This window comes from Bufo gargarizans, chromosome 10 (genome assembly GCF_014858855.1).
Source record: "Bufo gargarizans isolate SCDJY-AF-19 chromosome 10, ASM1485885v1, whole genome shotgun sequence".
Classification (NCBI taxonomy): Eukaryota; Metazoa; Chordata; class Amphibia; order Anura; family Bufonidae; genus Bufo; species Bufo gargarizans.
This window is the reverse complement of record NC_058089.1, coordinates 15,136,487-15,155,005: the sequence shown is the minus strand read 5'-3', so window position 1 is coordinate 15,155,005 and position 18,519 is coordinate 15,136,487. Positions and strand designations below refer to the sequence as shown.

Sequence of the window (18,519 nt, the reverse complement as noted above, 5' to 3'; positions counted from 1 at the left end):
CCGTCTAAATGGGATTTTCAAAATCCGGACCTGCATTGTGCTGCAGGTTTTCTGCCCAAATACCAGCGCGTAATACACGTCTGCATATACCCCCGGCGTGGATACACATGGGACACGTTTTTGATCACGCAGTCAAAATTGCATAAAAAAAAGGTGGCAAAACCGTCGGTGGCGTTTACTGTAAGTTGCGGCAGTTTGGCCACGCTGTTTTCAGCTGCAGCGCTAGTTCAGGTGAAACACGTTGAGCAACCGAAAACCGCGGCCACTGCTGTATTTTTTTAAATGTACTTTTGCCGCTTTTTTATGGTGCGGTTTTTGCCTGCACGGTCAATAACACCCGGGTGGATAAGGCTAGGATCACATCTACGGTGGAGGCCTCCGGCATAGATTCTGGCAACAGAAAATACGCCCCATAAGTGAAGCTAGAGCTAATTTAGCCTTTTTGGAAAACCGGGTGACGGCGCTCATGTAAGGGGCGGGGGGGGATATGTCGTACATTTTGGCATTGATCCCCCATCGACGACCTAGGACCTTTGGTGCTGTAACAGCTGGCAGGCTGCTGGTCGCCTTGTGTTCCTCAGTAACATGTAGGTCAGTGTTACAAAGGTCGTCCTGGCGTCCATTATATTCTTTCTTAAATTAGGGATGGAAAATTCTATGGTCGCCCCAACTCTGACCCTATTTATCACGTTTCCTGCGCCCCCCACTCCCCTCCACCGCATCGGATCCCATTGTGATCTGACTTGTTATTATCAGCCTAACGTTCATCGACCGAACTGTCTGGACCGATGACACCGGGGAAGTAATTGTCTGCACGTGGAAGGGTATGACCGAACCTAAACCGGCACCAGTCACCTCGCTGCGCCAGGCAAGGTAATGTCCCATCGCCCCTCCGGTTTTAGTAAATTTTATAGATAGATATATAAAATCTGAAGTTCGCTCATCCCTAATGAATATAAAAGAATACAAATAATATTTTTAAGTATATTCATAATATTTGAAAATGGGCAAATCTGAGTTTGTGACCTAATGCCTGAGGCGTGAAGCAGCGGCGGCGTGAAGCAGTGGCGGCGTGAAGCGGTGGCGGCGTGAAGCAGCGGCGGCGTGAAGCAGCGGCGGCGCGCCGCGGCTTCCACGTTCCGCCCCTGACCTTACAGATCCTATTGTTATAATCCAGGGCCGGTTTATAGATTCCGTCCCGTCCCACCGGTTAATCATTGACCGGTATAAAAGCTAATCAATAACTTCAAATTCTTCACAAAAATGTATAATGAAGACAATCTACGAGTTTATATGTCCTCGTGACTGCATTATCTGGCGGGCAGGAAGAGTCCTCGTGACAGTGGGGGGGGGGGGGGGACCCTCAGCCTCATCCTCCTCATGATAAACATTTGAGAAACTATACGTCTGAAATCAGCCACCCTTTTGTGTTCCTGCCTCATCTCCCCCTATGCAGCTGTTGCAAAACTACAACCCCCATCATCCTCAATGGTAGTTTTGCAGCAGCTTTAGGCCTCCTGCACACGACCGTATGGCTTTTTCAGTGTTTTGCAGGCCGTTTTTTTCCAGATCTGTTTTTCCTTTTTCTGTTTCCGATGCGTTTCCGTTTTTATCCATTCTGTTTTTCCGTATCGCATATACAGTATACAGTAATTGCATAGAAAATATTGGGCTGGGCATAACATTTTCAATAGATGGTTCCGCAAAAACGGAATGGATACGGAAGACATACGGATGCATTTCCGTATGTGGTCCGTTTTGACCCATTGACTTGAATGGAGCCACGGAACGTGATTTGCGGGCAATAATAGGACATGTTCTATCTTGGAACGGAAATACGGAAACGTAATGCATATGGAGTACATTCCGTTTTTTAAGCGGAACCATTGAAATGAATGGTTCCGTATACGGAACGCAAAAAACGGCCTGTAAACGGGAAAAAATAACCTGTTCGTGTGCAGGAGGCCTTAGGGTCCATTCACACATCCGTGTGTGTTTTGCGGATCCACGGATCCGCAAAACACGCACACCGGAAATGTGCGTTCCGCATTTTGCGGACCGCACATCGCCGGCACTAATAGAATATGCCTATTCTTGTCCGTAATTGCGGACAAGAATAGGGCATGTTCTATTTTTTGGGGGAATGGAAATGCGGACCCGGAAGTGCGGGTCCGCATTTCCGGATCGGGGGCCCCATAGAAAATGAATGGGTCCGCAATTCCGTTCCGTAAAATGCGGAGCGGAATTGCGGATGTGTGAACGGAGCCTTAGAATGTACAAAACTCCCTCCCCCCACATTAATATGCTGAATGCGCATGATATTCCATTGGGGCGGATAAGCGTCAAGGCACGCCAGCTGCTGTGAAACTACAACTCCCAGCATGCACACTTACGCGGGTGCTCTTGTAACTCCCATAGAAGTGAAAGGGAGATTCTGGGAGTTGTAGTTTCAGAACAGCTGGAGCGCCGGAGGTTGCTGATCTCTGCTGTAATGAAACCTAACCTGTCCGAAGTCTGCTGCCGTATATGTGGCGAATACAGAGTCTGTGAGGGTCTTTTTAGGTCGGGGAGGTCAAAGTTGCGGTTTGGCGCCCCATAGAGCATAATTGAAAAAAAAAATCTGTAATTATTTAATTTTTGTACTTACAGTCACTATTCTATATCACACTGTGTGGTGCAGAACCAAAAAATCTGCTGTCTCTTTGGAATCTCTCAACAATCAGGTCAACTGCTGTTGACGGATCTTATTACGGAAGTATATGGATTGTAATTATCGCTTGCGTGAATACCCAAAAGGACTTTCCTGTATCTCCCCCATTGCCTTCTCTTCTTATCTGTCTGAAAGCTGCTGTATACGGACATGATACAGTCACATGACCCCTCCGTACCGGGCTGGCGGCATCCGTCCATGGAGGACATGTTGCCGTTTGCCCAGGTGGTCTGGACAGCAACTAACTGGAGGTAATACCATGGGTAAAGAAACCTATCCATAAGAGCATAATACAGCGTATAATGGCGCCCTCCTAGCAGCACAGACACAGAATAATAATATAAGATCAGTCAACAGGAGATTGCTGACGGTTTACATAGAGTTTATTTTTTTATTTCAATGGTGAAAAATAAGTGCAAATAGTAAAAAAGACAATGAAGAGACATCGGAAAGGTGCGGGGAGCTTCGGGCGTGCTCAGCGTTACAGTGTGTTTTTGAGGAGCACCATGACACAGAGGGGTTAATTGTAGTCGACCTGTGACTAAGGGAAGTGATGAACAAAGACCGAAGTGACATCTGAAGTTCTCCAAAAGCGCCACACACTGGTCAGGCCGCGCACAGAGCGATCACTCGGGAGGGGGAGGGGAGCTGCGGCCTTCAGGAAACTGCCATTGTAGAACGATCTTCTGCAAAGGTCAGGACCGTCTCATAAAAAAGGGGAAGAAGTCATTCATTTAACTATCGGCGAATTTCCAAAAATAACCGACCTACGAGGCCTTGGAAAAAATCCCAAAGGAGGCGCTGACCGTCGCAGCCAATCAGATTCCAGCTCTCATTCTTATATGTGGTATTAGGACATGTGGCCCTTCAGCTGGGTGATACGGGGCCACAGGGACTTCTTGTGTTTCCGGACAGTGTCCTGTGCGGAGCGGGGGGGTTTAAAAGTGTCCTGAGAACGAGGAGTTAATATAGAAGACATGCCGCTAAAGTGACAATCAGATCGTCATGCTGAGGAGCTGAACCTCATCATACACACCTCAGCTGCTGCAGAACCTCATCATACACACCTCAGCTGCTGCAGAACATCATAATACACACCTCAGCTGCTGCAGAACATCATAATACACACCTCAGCTGCTGCAGAACATCATAATACACACCTCAGCTGCTGCAGAACATCATAATACACACCTCAGCTGCTGCAGAACATCATAACACACACCTCAGCTGCTGCAGAACATAATAATACACACCTCAGCTGCTGCAGAACATCATAACACACACCTCAGCTGCTGCAGAACATAATAATACACACCTCAGCTGCTGCAGAACATCATAATACACACCTCAGCTGCTGCAGAACCTCATCATACACACCTCAGCTGCTGCAGAACATCATAATACACACCTCAGCTGCTGCAGAACATCATAACACACACCTCAGCTGCTGCAGAACATAATAATACACACCTCAGCTGCTGCAGAACCTGATAATACACACCTCAGCTGCTGCAGAACCTCATAATACACACCTCAGCTGCTGCAGAACCTCCTAATACACACCTCAGCCGCTGCAGAACCTCCTAATACAGACCTCAGCTGCTGCAGAACCTCCCAATACATACCTCAGCTGCTGCAGAACCTCCCAATACATACCTCAGCTGCTGCAGAACCTCCCAATACATACCTCAGCTGCTGCAGAACCTCCTAATACACACCTCAGCTGCTGCAGAACCTCCCAATACATACCTCAGCTGCTGCAGAACCTCCTAATACACACCTCAGCTGCTGCAGAACCTCCCAATACATACCTCAGCTGCTGCAGAACCTCCTAATACACACCTCATCTGCTGCAGAACCTCATAATACATACCTCAGCTGCTGCAGAACCTCATAATACACACCTCAGCTGCTGCAGAACCTCATAATACATACCTCTGCTGCTGCAGAACCTCCTAATACACACCTCAGCTGCTGCAGAACCTCCTAATACAGACCTCAGCTGCTGCAGAACTTCATAATACACACCTCAGCTGCTGCAGAACTTCATAATACACACCTCAGCAGCTGCAGAACCTCATAATACACACCTCAGCTGCTGCAGAACCTCCTAATACACACCTCAGATGACACAGTTTCATATCAATCAATGGGGAACCGGAAATCCTCTTATTCTCCAAAAACAGCAGCTGAGGTCTGTATACGGAATATTGTCCCTTCTGGTATAAATGCTACTAATACTTTCTGCGGCCTCGTTGTTTCCTATGGTTTTAGTGCTCCTCGGCGAATCTTCTTATAATGTGCAGTGGGGGGGGGGTTATTATATATTGTTCCGTTTATTATTAATATTACAGTTGTGATTTTTATATATTTTTCTCTTTGCAGCTTCTCCCTCGTCCGCTCTCCTTCATCGCTTCCACCGCAGAACAGACCGCGTCCGTCGTTCATCCTCCTGCCCGCATGACTGGGAGTCAGACTCTGCTGCCGTACTTTACAGTGCATTTCAACAAGATGGGGTCGTTCCGGCGCCCTCGGCCTCGCTTCATGAGCTCCCCGGCGCTCAGCGATTTGCCGCGGTTTTATGCCAGCAGACAGACCATGCAGCTGAACTCCAGCGCCATGTGGAACAGGTACAGTGACCTGCATGTCTATGTCCTCCCCAGGAGCTTGGTGACAACCAGGAATTCTAGTATTCCAGCCTCCGCAGAGGTTGTCACCCAGCTTTTCTAGAGCCCCGCATTGTTAGCTATGTGATGATGCATCTGTCACATCCATATCGGTTCCTGGTTAGGCAGATTTGCTGCTGGGAAAGTTGGTTGACAACCAGTATGGCTGCCATTACAGCAAACCTGCCGACTATGAGAGAGCGCAAAGTGCCCCCGATATAGTACTGAGGCACTTTTAATGCCCCCCACACAGTAATGATGCCCCCTTAGTGCCTCCAGACAGTAATGATGCCCCCTTAGAGCGCCTAACATAGTAATGATGCCTTCCTTAGTGCCTCCAGACAGTAATGATGCCCCCTTAGAGCGCCTAACATAGTAATGATGCCCACTTATTGGCCCCACATAGTATTGATGTCCCTTTAATGCCCCCCACACAGAAATAAAATCCCTTAGTGCCCCCCACATGATAATGATACTTCCTTAGTGCCCCCCACACAGTAATGATGCCTCTTTAGTGCCCCAACATAATAAAAGTGTCCCTTAGTGGCCTCCCATAGTATTGATGCCACTTATGATGTCCCTTAGTGATCCTAGCATAGTAATGATGCCACCTTACTACCCCTCACACAGTAATGATGCCTCTTTAGTGCCCCAACATAGCAAAGGTGCCCCTTAGTGGCCCTAAATAGTTATGATGCCCACTTATTGGCCCCACACAGTAATGATGCCTTCTTAGTGCCGACCACCTGCTATAATGCCCCATTAATGACTTCACACAGCATTATGCCCCTTTCACAGCAGGGTGCCCACACAGTATAATAGGCACCCTTAGTGTTCCCCCCTACACAGTCTGATGCCCCCTTCAGTGCCCCCTTCCACACCAGTATGAGGACGCAGATACAGTTGAAATCAAGCTGTTGGGAGCCGTGATTACAGCACTCATTACTGTTCTCACCCAGCTTTCCTGAGCTCCTGAATGGCAGATCTGCATATCTGTGCACCCATGCATCCTATGTTCCGCAATACTGGTGCACCCCCTGTCATGGCAGCCATCCTGACTGTCACCCAGATTTCCCAGTATCAGATGAAGGCAGTGACCAGTAGTCAGCTCTCCGCCCCGGGCTCTGATGTCCCGTCTCTCTGGTTCACGTTTTTGTATCCGGACACTGAACCCGAGCGTTAATCCCGCGGCCAATCCGGTGACGACCTCATCTGGGGTGCGCAGGGGCAGCAGTCACCCCCGGACCCTGAGAGCAAGAAGTAGCAGTCACCCTCGGACCCTGACGTGCACCATGACGGGGTGCACCTAGCCTGACTGCTAGGCAGGGGTGCACCAAACCCGAAACAGCGTCCCCCCGCCCAATGCCAATTTCTTAACCTAACCCCTTCCCTTCAGCTTATGGCCCTTCCGCTGCCCCCGTCTTGCCCCTACCTGGTGCCTCACCTGGCCTCATTGCTGGTGCTCCCCTGGCTGTAGGGGAATGAACTGCGATACTAGACATGACCCATGGACAAGAGAGGCTCTATTTAAAAATAAAAAATAAATATATATTATTTTTTTTTTGGGGGGGGGGGGGGCGGAAGGGTTGCTCTGATAGGTCACAGCTGCTACGTGCAACGATTCTTTTCCTCGCCTGGTTTTCTGTATCTCGTCAGATGTTTGTCACCACATTGTTCTGGGGCAGATGTCACATACTGAATTTTTAGTGGTTTCCCTCCCCAGTGTGCAGAACGCCGTCATCAACGTGTTCAAAGGAGGAGGCCTGCAAGCTAACGAACTCTACACCCTCAACGAGAACATCAGGTATGGTGCAGAGGAGCGCAGCTGTGAGCAAGGTCAACGCAGCGGCACACGTCCGACAGTTCTCGCACTCACCTGCTGCATTATTCTGACACTAAACCGTGAGATTCCAGCTCACACGATTACCCAGAAGGCACAAATGCTTGCCTTTTAATAAACTGATCACAAGCTTAAAGGGGAACTCCATCTAAAATACATAATCAGAAGGCAGGTAGTGATAATTTTTCTTTAGCTTTTCCTATTGTAGGTTGATGTTCTTCCTTGTAAGAAGCTCCTTTAAAAAACAGATCTGTCAACAGCAAATTGGTGACAGTCTTCAGTTCTCCTTTAAAATAACAGATCTATCAACAGCAACACAATGACAGTCTCCGGTTCTTCTCCTTTACAATAGCAAATCCATCAACAGCAACATAGTGATAGTTTCCAGTTTTTCTGCACAATAACTGAATTAAAAAAGCAACTAAATAAACAAATAACTTAAAATGCATAAAAAATACATAATACAAAAGCAGGTGGTGCTAAAATAATAATTCTAATGTGTATTGACTTTTTTGCTCGTAAATAGCTCTTTTAAAATAACAGAACTGACAGAGTCAACTGGGGGGCATCTCAAGTTCTTCTCCATTAAATTACTTGAGGCCTTACTTGTTTGAGAAATCCGTTTCCGTTTTTGTTTCCGTGTGCCTTCCTTTATTTTTGGAGGATCACCAGACATTAAGGAAAGTAAAAAAAAAATCTAAGTCAAGTTTGCCTTGCAAATGATAGGAAAAAAACTGACGCGGACGACAATCTTGTGTGCCTCCATGTTTTTTCACGGACCCATTGACTTGAATGGGTCCGTGAACCGTTGTCCGTGAAAAAAATAGGACAGGTCTTATTTTTTTTCACGGACTGGAAACACGGATCACGGACGCGGATGAAAAACGGTGCATTAGTCGAGTTTTCCACGGACCCATTGAAAGTCAATGGGTCCGCCGAAAATCACGGAAAACGGAACAACGGACACAACAACGGTCGTGTGCATGAGGCCTTAGTCAGATTTGAATCTGAGACCCCAGCGCTGCATAGAACCAGTGCTAACCACTGAGCCACCATGGTGGCTTCTTCTCAATAGCAGATCTGTCAACAGCAACATAGTGATGGTTTCCATTTTTAATGCACAAAATCTGGGTTAAAAATAAAAAAAGGAGCAAAATTAACAAACAAGTTTGCATTCTAAATCAAGGGGAGAAAAGGCAGTTGGACACCCAATTAAATCCCCCCAAGACTCTGTCCATTCAATCTCCGATAAGTATAAGGCCCCTTGCAGACGAGCGTGTCCGAATTAGGTCCGGATGCGTTCATTGAAAAATGTGCGATTTCGCAGGCAAAGTCATTCAGTTTTGCCTGCGATCGCGTTCAGTTTTTATCGCGCGGGTGCAATGCGATTTTATGCATTTTTTCACGCGTGTGATAAAAAACTGAATGTATACAAACGACATCTCTTAGCAACCATCTGTGAAAAACGCATCGCATCCGCACTTGCGATGCGATTTTCACGCAGCCCCATTCACTTCTATCGGGCCCAGCGTTGCGTGAAAATCGCGGAAAATAGAACATGCTGCGATTTTCACGCAACGCACAAGTGATGCGTGAAAGCAAACGCTCATGTGCACAAACCCATTGAAATGAATGGGTCCGGATTCCGTGCGGGCACAATGCGTTCGCATCACGCATCGCACCTGAGCAGAATAGTCGCTCGTGTGAAAGGGACCTACCTACGGCTTACCTATATGAGAAAGGTGATTTTACCAGCACTTGTGGGTGGGCAGAAGCCATTGTGGACCCCTAGCCTAACATTGTGCTCTTTCAGCTACTTGCATTGCGCCCTGTGCGCCCTAACTGTGGGTGGAGCTTCACTGTGATACAAAATTGCCACAAGGTTTATATTTGTAAATAAATAGTGATTGTCTCCAGGCACGTACGCTAATAGCATGCTGCTCCCGTTCTGTAGCACAGCAAGAGAGTCTCGCTTTACGGCAGAGCAGTGTAATGGACGCCAAGAGATTTTCCTGACATTAATTTTTAATTTAAGATTCATATCTGTGAAGTTCTCTTTCATTCCGATACTGAAAGCTGTTGTTTGCAAAAGCCTCTCAGGCTCGCTATGACTGTTCTATAGATGAGCAAAACTGAAAGTAGGTGGAAAAAGTGTGAACTGAAAGAAGGGGGTAGAGAAAAATAATAAATAAAAAAATGTATGAAAAATCAGTATTTTATCAATTAGGATGAGAGTAGGAATCCTAATTTTAAATTGGACAGTGGAATATAGGAGAAAGCTCGTCACTAGGGATGAGCGAACTTGTGGTTTCAGGTTCGGGTTATCTAAGAATTCCGGTGTGGATTCCGCTATCACGGACCATAAGTTATAGCGGAATCCATAACGGAATTCTTAGATAACCCGAACCTTTCACGCCGAACCTGAAACCACAAGTTCGCTCAACACTACTTGCAACCCATGCTTTATACACCCTCAGGCGGCGTTCTTACACTTCTTATTTTTTTGCATTTTTCTCTTTGCTTTTTTTGTGTTTTGGAAATGCGTGAAAAATGCACGTTTTACAGTTATTGGCCATGCTTTTTGTGATGCGGTCACTGGCCACGTGGTTTTTACTGGTAAGGCTAGTTTCACACTAGCGTTCGGCTGTCCGCTCGTGAGCTCCGTTTGAAGGCTCTCACAAGTGGCCCCGAACGCTTCCGTCCAGCCCTGATGCAGTCTGAATGGATGCGGATCCGTTCAGAATGCATCAGTCTGGCAGCGTTCAGCCTCCGCTCCGCTCAGCAGGCGGACACCTGAACGCTGCTTGCAGTGTTCGGGTGTCCGCCTGGCCGTGCGGAGGCAAGCGGATCCGTCCAGACTTACAATGTAAGTCAATGGGGACGGATCCGTTTGAAGATGACACAATATGGCTCAATCTTCAAGCGGATCCGTCCCCCATTGACTTTCAATGTAAAGTCTGTACGGATCCGCTCAGGCTAATTTCACACTTAGCTTTTTTTTGACAATATAATGCAGACGGATCCGTTCTGAACGGAGCCTCCGTCTGCATTAATATGATCGGATCCGTTCAGAACGGATCCGATCGAACGCTAGTGTGAAAGTAGCCTAAAGCACATTTTATAACGTGCTCATGTATTTCAATGGAGAAAACCGCATGCTCTATTTTTCCAGATGTGTTTTCTGTGTGTATATATATATATGGACAAATAATGTGTGAACCCAGCCTTAGGCCTCATGCACACGACAGTATTTTTTCACAGTCCGCAAAATGGGGTTCCGTGATCCGTTTCCGTTTTTTCTTCTGTGTGTCTTCCTTGATTTTTGGAGGATCACCAGACATGAAGGAAAGTGAAAAAAAATCTAAGTCAAGTTTGCCTCGCAAATGATAAAAAAACTGATGCGGATGACCGCGAACCGTTGTCCGTGAAAAAAATAGGACAGGTCATATTTTTTGACGGACTGGAAACACGGATCACGGACGCGGATGACAAACGGTGCATTAGCCAAGTTTTCCACGGACCCATTGAAAGTCAATGGGTCCGCAGAAAATCACGGAAAACGGAACAACGGACACAGGCCACAACAACAGTCGTGTGCATGAGGCCTTAAAGGGAAACTCCAACTTTTCCTGGTCTACACACATAATAACCTAGTTGCCAACCGTTCTGAGTTTTCAGAGAGAGTCCTAATAAATTCAGGCTGAAAGTGGATGAGATTTGTGTAAGCCCCACCCACAAGTGGGCGTCCCCGGGTGGGTTTTGGGCATTCCTAGGGCAGGGCTTACATGTCCCAATTTTATCGACAAAAATGTTGGTAAATAGATAATACCAATACAGTGGCAGGTTTTAGAAAATTTGGGCATCTTCTAGTTTCCCAAATATTTTAAGGGACTGACTATTTCCTACTCGATTCCATAGTTCGTGTCCATATTTAACTCTTTGCATTCGTATGGAGCTCGCTGCCCGCTCAGCCCTCGTCCCGGCAGTCGGAAAAATCAGGACCTGTCTAAACGGGTTCAATCATCTCCAGACTCTCGGCCAAGAAAGATTATCTTCAGCAGAGAGAATGTGACTGCAAAGCCCCGAGCTTAGTGCACCTGTCACCACAACTTAAAGTGCAACTCCCCGGTGCGGAATCAATCTGGTGAAACTGCGTCTCTGCTTATATAATTGCTGTTAATCAGTTTAAATTATACGTCCTCATTAGAAAAAACGCATCAGATAAAAACTTGTCTTTGATGCCCGTAGCAACCGATCAGTGACTACTTATAAAACGAGAGCTGAATGCTGATTGGTGGCCATGAAAACAGTGGTTTCCATACAGGCATGAGGTCTGCTGATCTATTGGTCGATGGTAGGAGGTCCTGCAAGAGCCCCACCCCTTTAGTCATCCCGCCAGTTTAGAACGTCTGTAGTTTCAGATTGCAAAAAAAAATTAACATTTTTGTACAGGTGTCATTTTTCCAATATGGCATAGCGCTCCGCCATAATCACGAAATCCGATAATTACAATGAAAGGAGATGACCGGTAAAGTGTCTCACATATAACCATCCAGGAAACTCACGAATGTCATGTTTGTCAATTACTTACCGTATTTTTCGCCCTATAAGACGCACCGATCTATAAGACGCCCCTTAGTTTTAGAGGAGGACAATAGGAAAAAATATTTTTCATCAGACCCCCAATGTTAATCAGACCTCAGATCACAGTTCCAATTAGATCCCGAATTTGTTAATAAGACCCCAATAAGACTTCAGATCACACCCAAAAGTTAATGACCCCCAATCAGACCTCAGATATGAGCCCCAATATAAATAAGACCTCATTCAGACCTCAGATCAGACCCCCAGTCTCAAATCAGTCCCCCCATGCCTCATTTGATCAGCCCCCAGTCTCATATCAGCCCCCAGTCTCATATCAGTCTCCCATGCCTCATTTGATCAGCCCCCAGCCTCATATCAGTCCCCATGCCTCATTTGATCAGCCCCCAGTCTCATATTAGCCCCCAGCCTCATATCAGTCCCCATGCCTCTTTTGACTAGCCCAAGTTTCATATCAGCCCCGATTGCCTCTTTTATTAGCCCCCATTGCCTCAGATGTGCCCCATGCCCTCAGATGACATAAAGTAAAAAAATCACTTACCTCTCCTGCTCCTGGCCGCCGCCGCTCCTCACCGCCCGCCCTCTTCTTCCTCCTGCTGTCGGCTGTGCTGTGAACCGGCGCGCACAGCGTGAGGTCACAGAGCGCCCTCACGTTGTGCGCAACCTTCACGCCAACAGCCGAGGACCAGGAAGCGGTGAGTACAGAGCCTTCGCCGCTTCCTGGTCCTCCGATACTAATGAGCGCTTCCATAACGGAAGCGCTCATTAGTATTCGCCCCATAAGACGCAGGGACATTTCCCCCCACTTTGGGGGAATGAAAATGCGTCTTATGGGGTGAAAAATACAGTATGTTGTAAGTTTTAATATATTATATCCCTTTTCTGTTTGTTTTAAGGCAGAATGTATTTTAAAGTGTAAATATTTTTAGTGTGGAATTCATTTTAAGGTGGAATTTAGTTTATGGCAGAATTCATTTTAAGGTGGAATTTTTCTTGTCTCCCAGTCCGTTTTGTTATTTTTCTAGTCCAAATCGTGTATTTTTAGTTAAAGGAGACATTGTTGAAGTAGTGGAATCTTGTTTCCTGCCGTCAGAGCCGGTGCTGGGTTTCTGTGCAAAATGGAGAGATAACAAGAGGGGAAGATTCAGCAGCGGACAGTGGAGCCTTTGTTTTCTTTCACTGAAAACACTGAGAACGTTCAAAGCATTGGCCGGCAGCGCAGATCTAGACCGAGCGAATCCTCTGTATCGTTAAAGGAACATTGCCTTATTTGTGAAAAATAGTGCAAACATAAAACATAGGAGTGACCTGTGGGTGCCCCACTTTAGGGCTGGTTCGCATCAGCGTTACGAACGTTTGTATTTAGTGTTGAGCGAACTTGTCTGTTAAGTTTGGCGTCTAAAGTTCGGGTTATCGAAGCATCCCATTATAAATTCCGCTACCACGGACCATAACGGAATTTAGAATCCATATTTTAGACATTTAGACTTTCCCACAAGTAAGGGCGGGTTCGCATCAGCGCTACGAATTCCATCGACAAGGACTTTTAACGAAAACCAAACGCATCCTGCTTGCCCATAGACTTCTATTATGACGTATCAAAGCGTAGTGCCTCTAGAGGTTTCCATTTTGAATTGCGTCTTACAAATTCCGTTATTATAAACATGATATAATGGAAAACAATAACGGAATTTGTAACGCTGAGGCGAACCTGCCCTTACTTGGGGGAACGGTGACAAAAGAAGTACCTGGAGGACCCGACCGGTTCAGGCATTATTTGGTCAAACCACTGATTTCATTGAGAACTGTGCAATTCCTCTTCTCCCCTGTGGTGGCGCTGCAGAGGAATTGAACACTTGCTGCTAGATCGCAGCTGATCGCTGGAGGTCTTACAAGCAGGACACCCTCTGATTGTGTTTTTACTGTATATATATTTGTATATATATTATTTTTTTTTTTTATACATTTGCCATATTGACAGTAATAACACAAATATTGTAGGTGCCCAGTATTCTGCACTACTTGTTCTCTACTGCATTATTATTTTACACATGACTCCCTCACCCAATTTGTTTCTCTTTTTGCCCCCCAGACATTTACTGAAGAGTGAACTTGGCTCGTTCATCACGGATTACTTTCAGGTAAGTCATGCGGTTGCCGAGTAGAGACCTGCTGGGGTTTCCCCTGCAATTTTGCAGCAGCTGCAACTGTCTCGCCGCAGCATCCTACGGTACACCACCAAACATGATTCAGATGGAGAGACTGCCACTTTAATGGTTCCTCTACTCGAAAGGGCACAACGCCTAAAGTTGGCCATTTACAGAAGAGCTGGTTATACAGAGAGCTGCTAATCAGCCCCATCTATGTGCCCATCTCCAAACCGGGGATATGCAAGATGGGCAGCTCCCCAGCCTAAAGCCGCCCATACACCTTCAATATCTGCTGTTTTAGGCTAGGTCTACACGACGACATTTTGTCGCACCAATGTCGCGAGACAATTTTTATAATGATATACTATTGTGTCGCTTCGAAATGCGACACCATAGACCATGGGTGTCAAACACAAGGCCCGCGGGCCGAATCCGGCCCGCCAGACCTCGTCATGTGGCCCGCGTAGCCGCCGTCGGCCGCCAGCCTTCACCTTTTATTCTCGCTTATTTTTTTTTTTGACACAAGAAAGCCGCCTCTTCAGCGCATGCGCGGCAGCCTACAAGCCAGAGAACGTCTGCCCTCTAGCGGCGCCGGCCGTTCTACACAGGAAACCTCCACTTTCAGGGGTGTGGAATTCCTATCGCCCGACGCCCGGGACATGCAGTTCCGGGCGCCGGGCAAGTAGTTTGAACAGTTGTTTAGCCCTGTGCGGGCAAGTAGCAGGGACATGTCGGTTGGGCAGTAATAGGAGCGGTCATATGCTAGCCGCGAGCTGACCGCTCCTACATCTATGTCAGCCTGCCCCTGCATCGTGCATATGAGTACCGTACATATCACTTCCTGCAGGCGGCCCCCGCTCCTCCCGGCTCCTGTATCGAAGTCTCCGCCCACCTGCCAGCAAAGGAGCGCACAGTAAGCGCACCGTCTCCAGAGACTGAGTAATTGCAGGCCAAGATGGGAGAAGAGGAGTGAGAGACCCCACGGCCCCCTGCAGATGAGCGTTCCTCCCGGAGCCTGTCCACATCGCAGCTCCCGGCCTGACCTGCAAGCGCTGACTGGGGTCACATAGCATTATACTGATTTATGATGCTATGTAACCCTTACAGTTCTGGAATGTGTTGGATAACACTGACAGCATTATGTCAGTGTTATCCAACACATTCCAGAACTGTAAGGGTTACATAGCATCATAAATCAGTATAATGCTATGTGACCCCAGTCAGCGCTTGCAGGTCAGGCCGGGAGCTGCGATGTGGACAGGCTCCGGGAGGAACGCTCATCTGCAGGGGTGTCAGAAATAAAGGTTGTGCTGTCTGTCTTCTGAGGCTCTGGCCCTGCCTGCAATCTGCACTGCACGTGGCACTTGATAAACTATAATGTCTCCCTGTTGCCCCCATACAGTATAACGTCCCCTTGTGGCTGCCCCCATACAGTATAACGTCTCCTTGTGGCTGCCCCCATACAGTATAACGTCTCCTTGTGGCTGCCCCCATACAGTATAACGTCCCCTTGTGGCTGCCCCCATACAGTATAACGTCCCCTTGTGGCTGCCCCCATACAGTATAATGTCTCCTTGGGGCTGCCCTAGTGCCCCATACAGTATAACGTCACCAAGCGGCTGCCCCCGCACAGTATAACGTCACCCTGTGGCCCCTGCCCCCATACAGTATACAACCGTATACATCCTACAGATACAACCGGCCCTTTGAGGGTGACCAAACTGCTGATGCGGCCCCCGATGAATTTGAGTTTGACATCCCTGCCATAGACTATCATTATAAAAATTGTCGCGCGGCATTGGTGCGACAAATGTTGCAGTGTAGTTGTGCCCAGTCGCACGACACATGTCGTCGTGTAGACCTAGCCTAAATCTTCATCCTGCTGTCAGCTATTCACACGTGGCCTGTGCTTGTGTCCTGTGGGTACAAAGGATTGGACATGTTGAAATCCAGCATGCTCAGTCTCAGGGCACCATCTATAGGACTTAGCTGCAGTATACCAGACTGTTTCTACTTTTAGAGAATCCTGTTAAAGTTAAAAGCTATGGACACCTTTTTTTTTTATGATTGCTTTTTACTCATTTTGGGCTAAAAATATTTTTTTCAATTGGTCGATATTAAATATTTTCAGCTGTTTTTGAGATACAGGGGATAAAAGGGTCAGCTATGAACCCGAACATAACCCGTTCTTCACCCCTCCAGCCGCTCTGAGTTGAGCATCCGAACATTTGTCATATCCAGCGTCTTTTTCTTCATATCCGGTATTGTACCGGGTTTCTGCTAGGCGGAGGCTTCTGCCTAGCAGTGAGCCCAGTGACATCACCAGCACCAATGGCCCAGTCTTTAGCGCTGCCTTAGCCCGTAAAACATCTTAGGCCAGCGCTAAAGATCGCCCATGAAATGCTGAACTCGGAAGGGTCGGGGGGTGAAGAACTGGTTATATATAGCTCTGAACCCGGACAACCCCTTTAACAATCAGTCTGTATGCAGAGTATTACTTCTCAGTCCCATCAGCTGGCGGCTCATGTGAAACCTTATCTCTGATTTCTTGACCTCGTAAATACTCGTTTATGCCATATTCTTATCAGTTTGAAAAGAGTTTAGCTATAATGAATGTTTATGAGGCCGAGAGATCAGAGATAAGGCTTCACATGTTTAATAAAGACCAAAATAAAAAAATATTTTTAGCCCAAAATGAGTAAAATGCAACAATAAAAAATTGCCTCAAGGCCAGGACTACATGGAGATTAAGGATGCTCCATGCGTCATACGACCAAGGATAGCAGTATGTAAATGTGGTCGCGTCTTTCAAGTTGCCAAGATTGTGAAAGGTTAAAGGGGTTTTCCAGGATTTTGATATCGATGGCCGATACAGCTTCTCCATTATGTTTCATCATTACTTACCCCTGTTCTATCATCCTTAAAGGGTTTGTCTCATCATGGACAATGGGGGCATATCGCTAGGATATGCCCCCATTGTCTTATAGGTGCGGGTCCCACCGCTGTGACCCGCACCTATATCGAGAACGGAGCCCCGCAAGGTGGTGGCTGGAGGACTCCGGTCCGCCCACCACCAAGCCGGCTCCCCATAGATGTGAATGGGAGCGTACCGCGCATTTCTATGGGGCCAACGGATATAGCCGAGCCAGTGCTCGGCTATTTTCGCCAGCCCCATAGAAAATGAATGGAGGGTGGCTGCGCATGCGCAGTGCGCCGTCCTCGACTTGCGGGGCCCCGTTCTCGATATAGGTGCTGGTCCCAGCGGTGGGAACCGCACCTATAAGACAATGGGGGCATCTCCTAGCGATATGCCCCCATTGTCCATGGCGAGACAACCCCTTTAACAGAATCCCTGGATTGTCAAATAAATATTTTTATAATTTATTATCTTATTTAGGGCTCATGCACATGAACGTATTTTCTTTCCGTGTCCGTTTTTTGCGGACCATATAAGGAACCATTCATTTCAATGGGTCTCCAAAAAAAAAAAAAACTGAAGGTACTGTGTGTGCATTCTGTTTCCGTATGTCCTATTATTAAGAATAATTATAATAATAGTAATAATGTCCTGTTATTAATAACAGAATGTCCGCATTACGGACAAGGATAGGACTGTTCTATTAGGGGCCGGCTGAATACAAAATGCACACGGACGTCATCTGTAATTTTTTGCGGATCCGTTTTTAGCGGACCGCAAAATACATGCGGTCATGTGCATGAGGCCTTAGTGGGGTGACCACTGCCATGGCCGTTGAATCCATGAAGTTAGGCGATAGTCACCAGAGTCACTCAGCTGTCTGTCATGCTACATAGTGCGGTGACGTAGAGATGCGCTCCTAGTGCGGGGACGACCGTCACAGAGTCATTTCAAAATATGTCAGTTGCTCCTTAGCGACAAACTACGCGCTGCGGCTTATCATAGCCAGGGAAAGTTGGGTGGAAGCTGTAACAGCAGACAAAGGCAGACACAGGTAGAAAAAATTGACGGAAGCAGATGACTTGTTGAAACCCAAACTGTTCCTTTTGCTTGTAGAATCAGCTGCTGTCCAAGGGTTTGGCCTTAATGGAGGAGAAAGTCAAGTTGTATGAAGGTAGGAGATACAGCACTGACACCCCCGGGACAGAGAACACTATGTAAGGAGGTGTCAGGACTTTTACTGCACTTTACTACAATGAAACCTACTCTTCCACCACCATGACCTGCAATGCTATGTAAATGCCAACAGTATATACCGCCCTATACTGATTATAGTATTTACTAATGGCTCACCTGGCGCTGTGTATGCTACTGTATGTATACTAATGTATACCAGGCGCTAAGCACAGTATATATCACGGGATCAGTATACATTGGGTACAGTCTATATGGGTCTCCAGGGATTGCATACAGTATAAACCAATGACTTCCCATGACTGCACCACCATATATTAGGTGTTGTATATACCTCGGGGCCAATATGGATTCATTAAAGTATATACCACAGGCACCAATTAATTGGTTACAGTATATACACCAATAGAATACCAAAAGGCTACATTCACACAACCGTA

General features: G+C 47.0%; 1 protein-coding gene across 1 annotated transcript in view; it reads left to right on the top strand.

The window, feature by feature from the left end:
* The first annotated feature begins 5,098 nt into the window (after positions 1 to 5,098).
* PRR5L (proline rich 5 like) overlaps positions 5,099 to 18,519 on the top strand; it is a 31,559-nt gene continuing 18,138 nt past the window's right edge. Inside the window, 4 exon segments of the mRNA XM_044270777.1 lie at positions 5,099 to 5,340; positions 7,100 to 7,180; positions 13,911 to 13,959; positions 18,002 to 18,059. Coding sequence (XP_044126712.1) covers positions 5,171 to 5,340; positions 7,100 to 7,180; positions 13,911 to 13,959; positions 18,002 to 18,059 — 358 coding nt within the window. The 5' untranslated portion in view covers positions 5,099 to 5,170.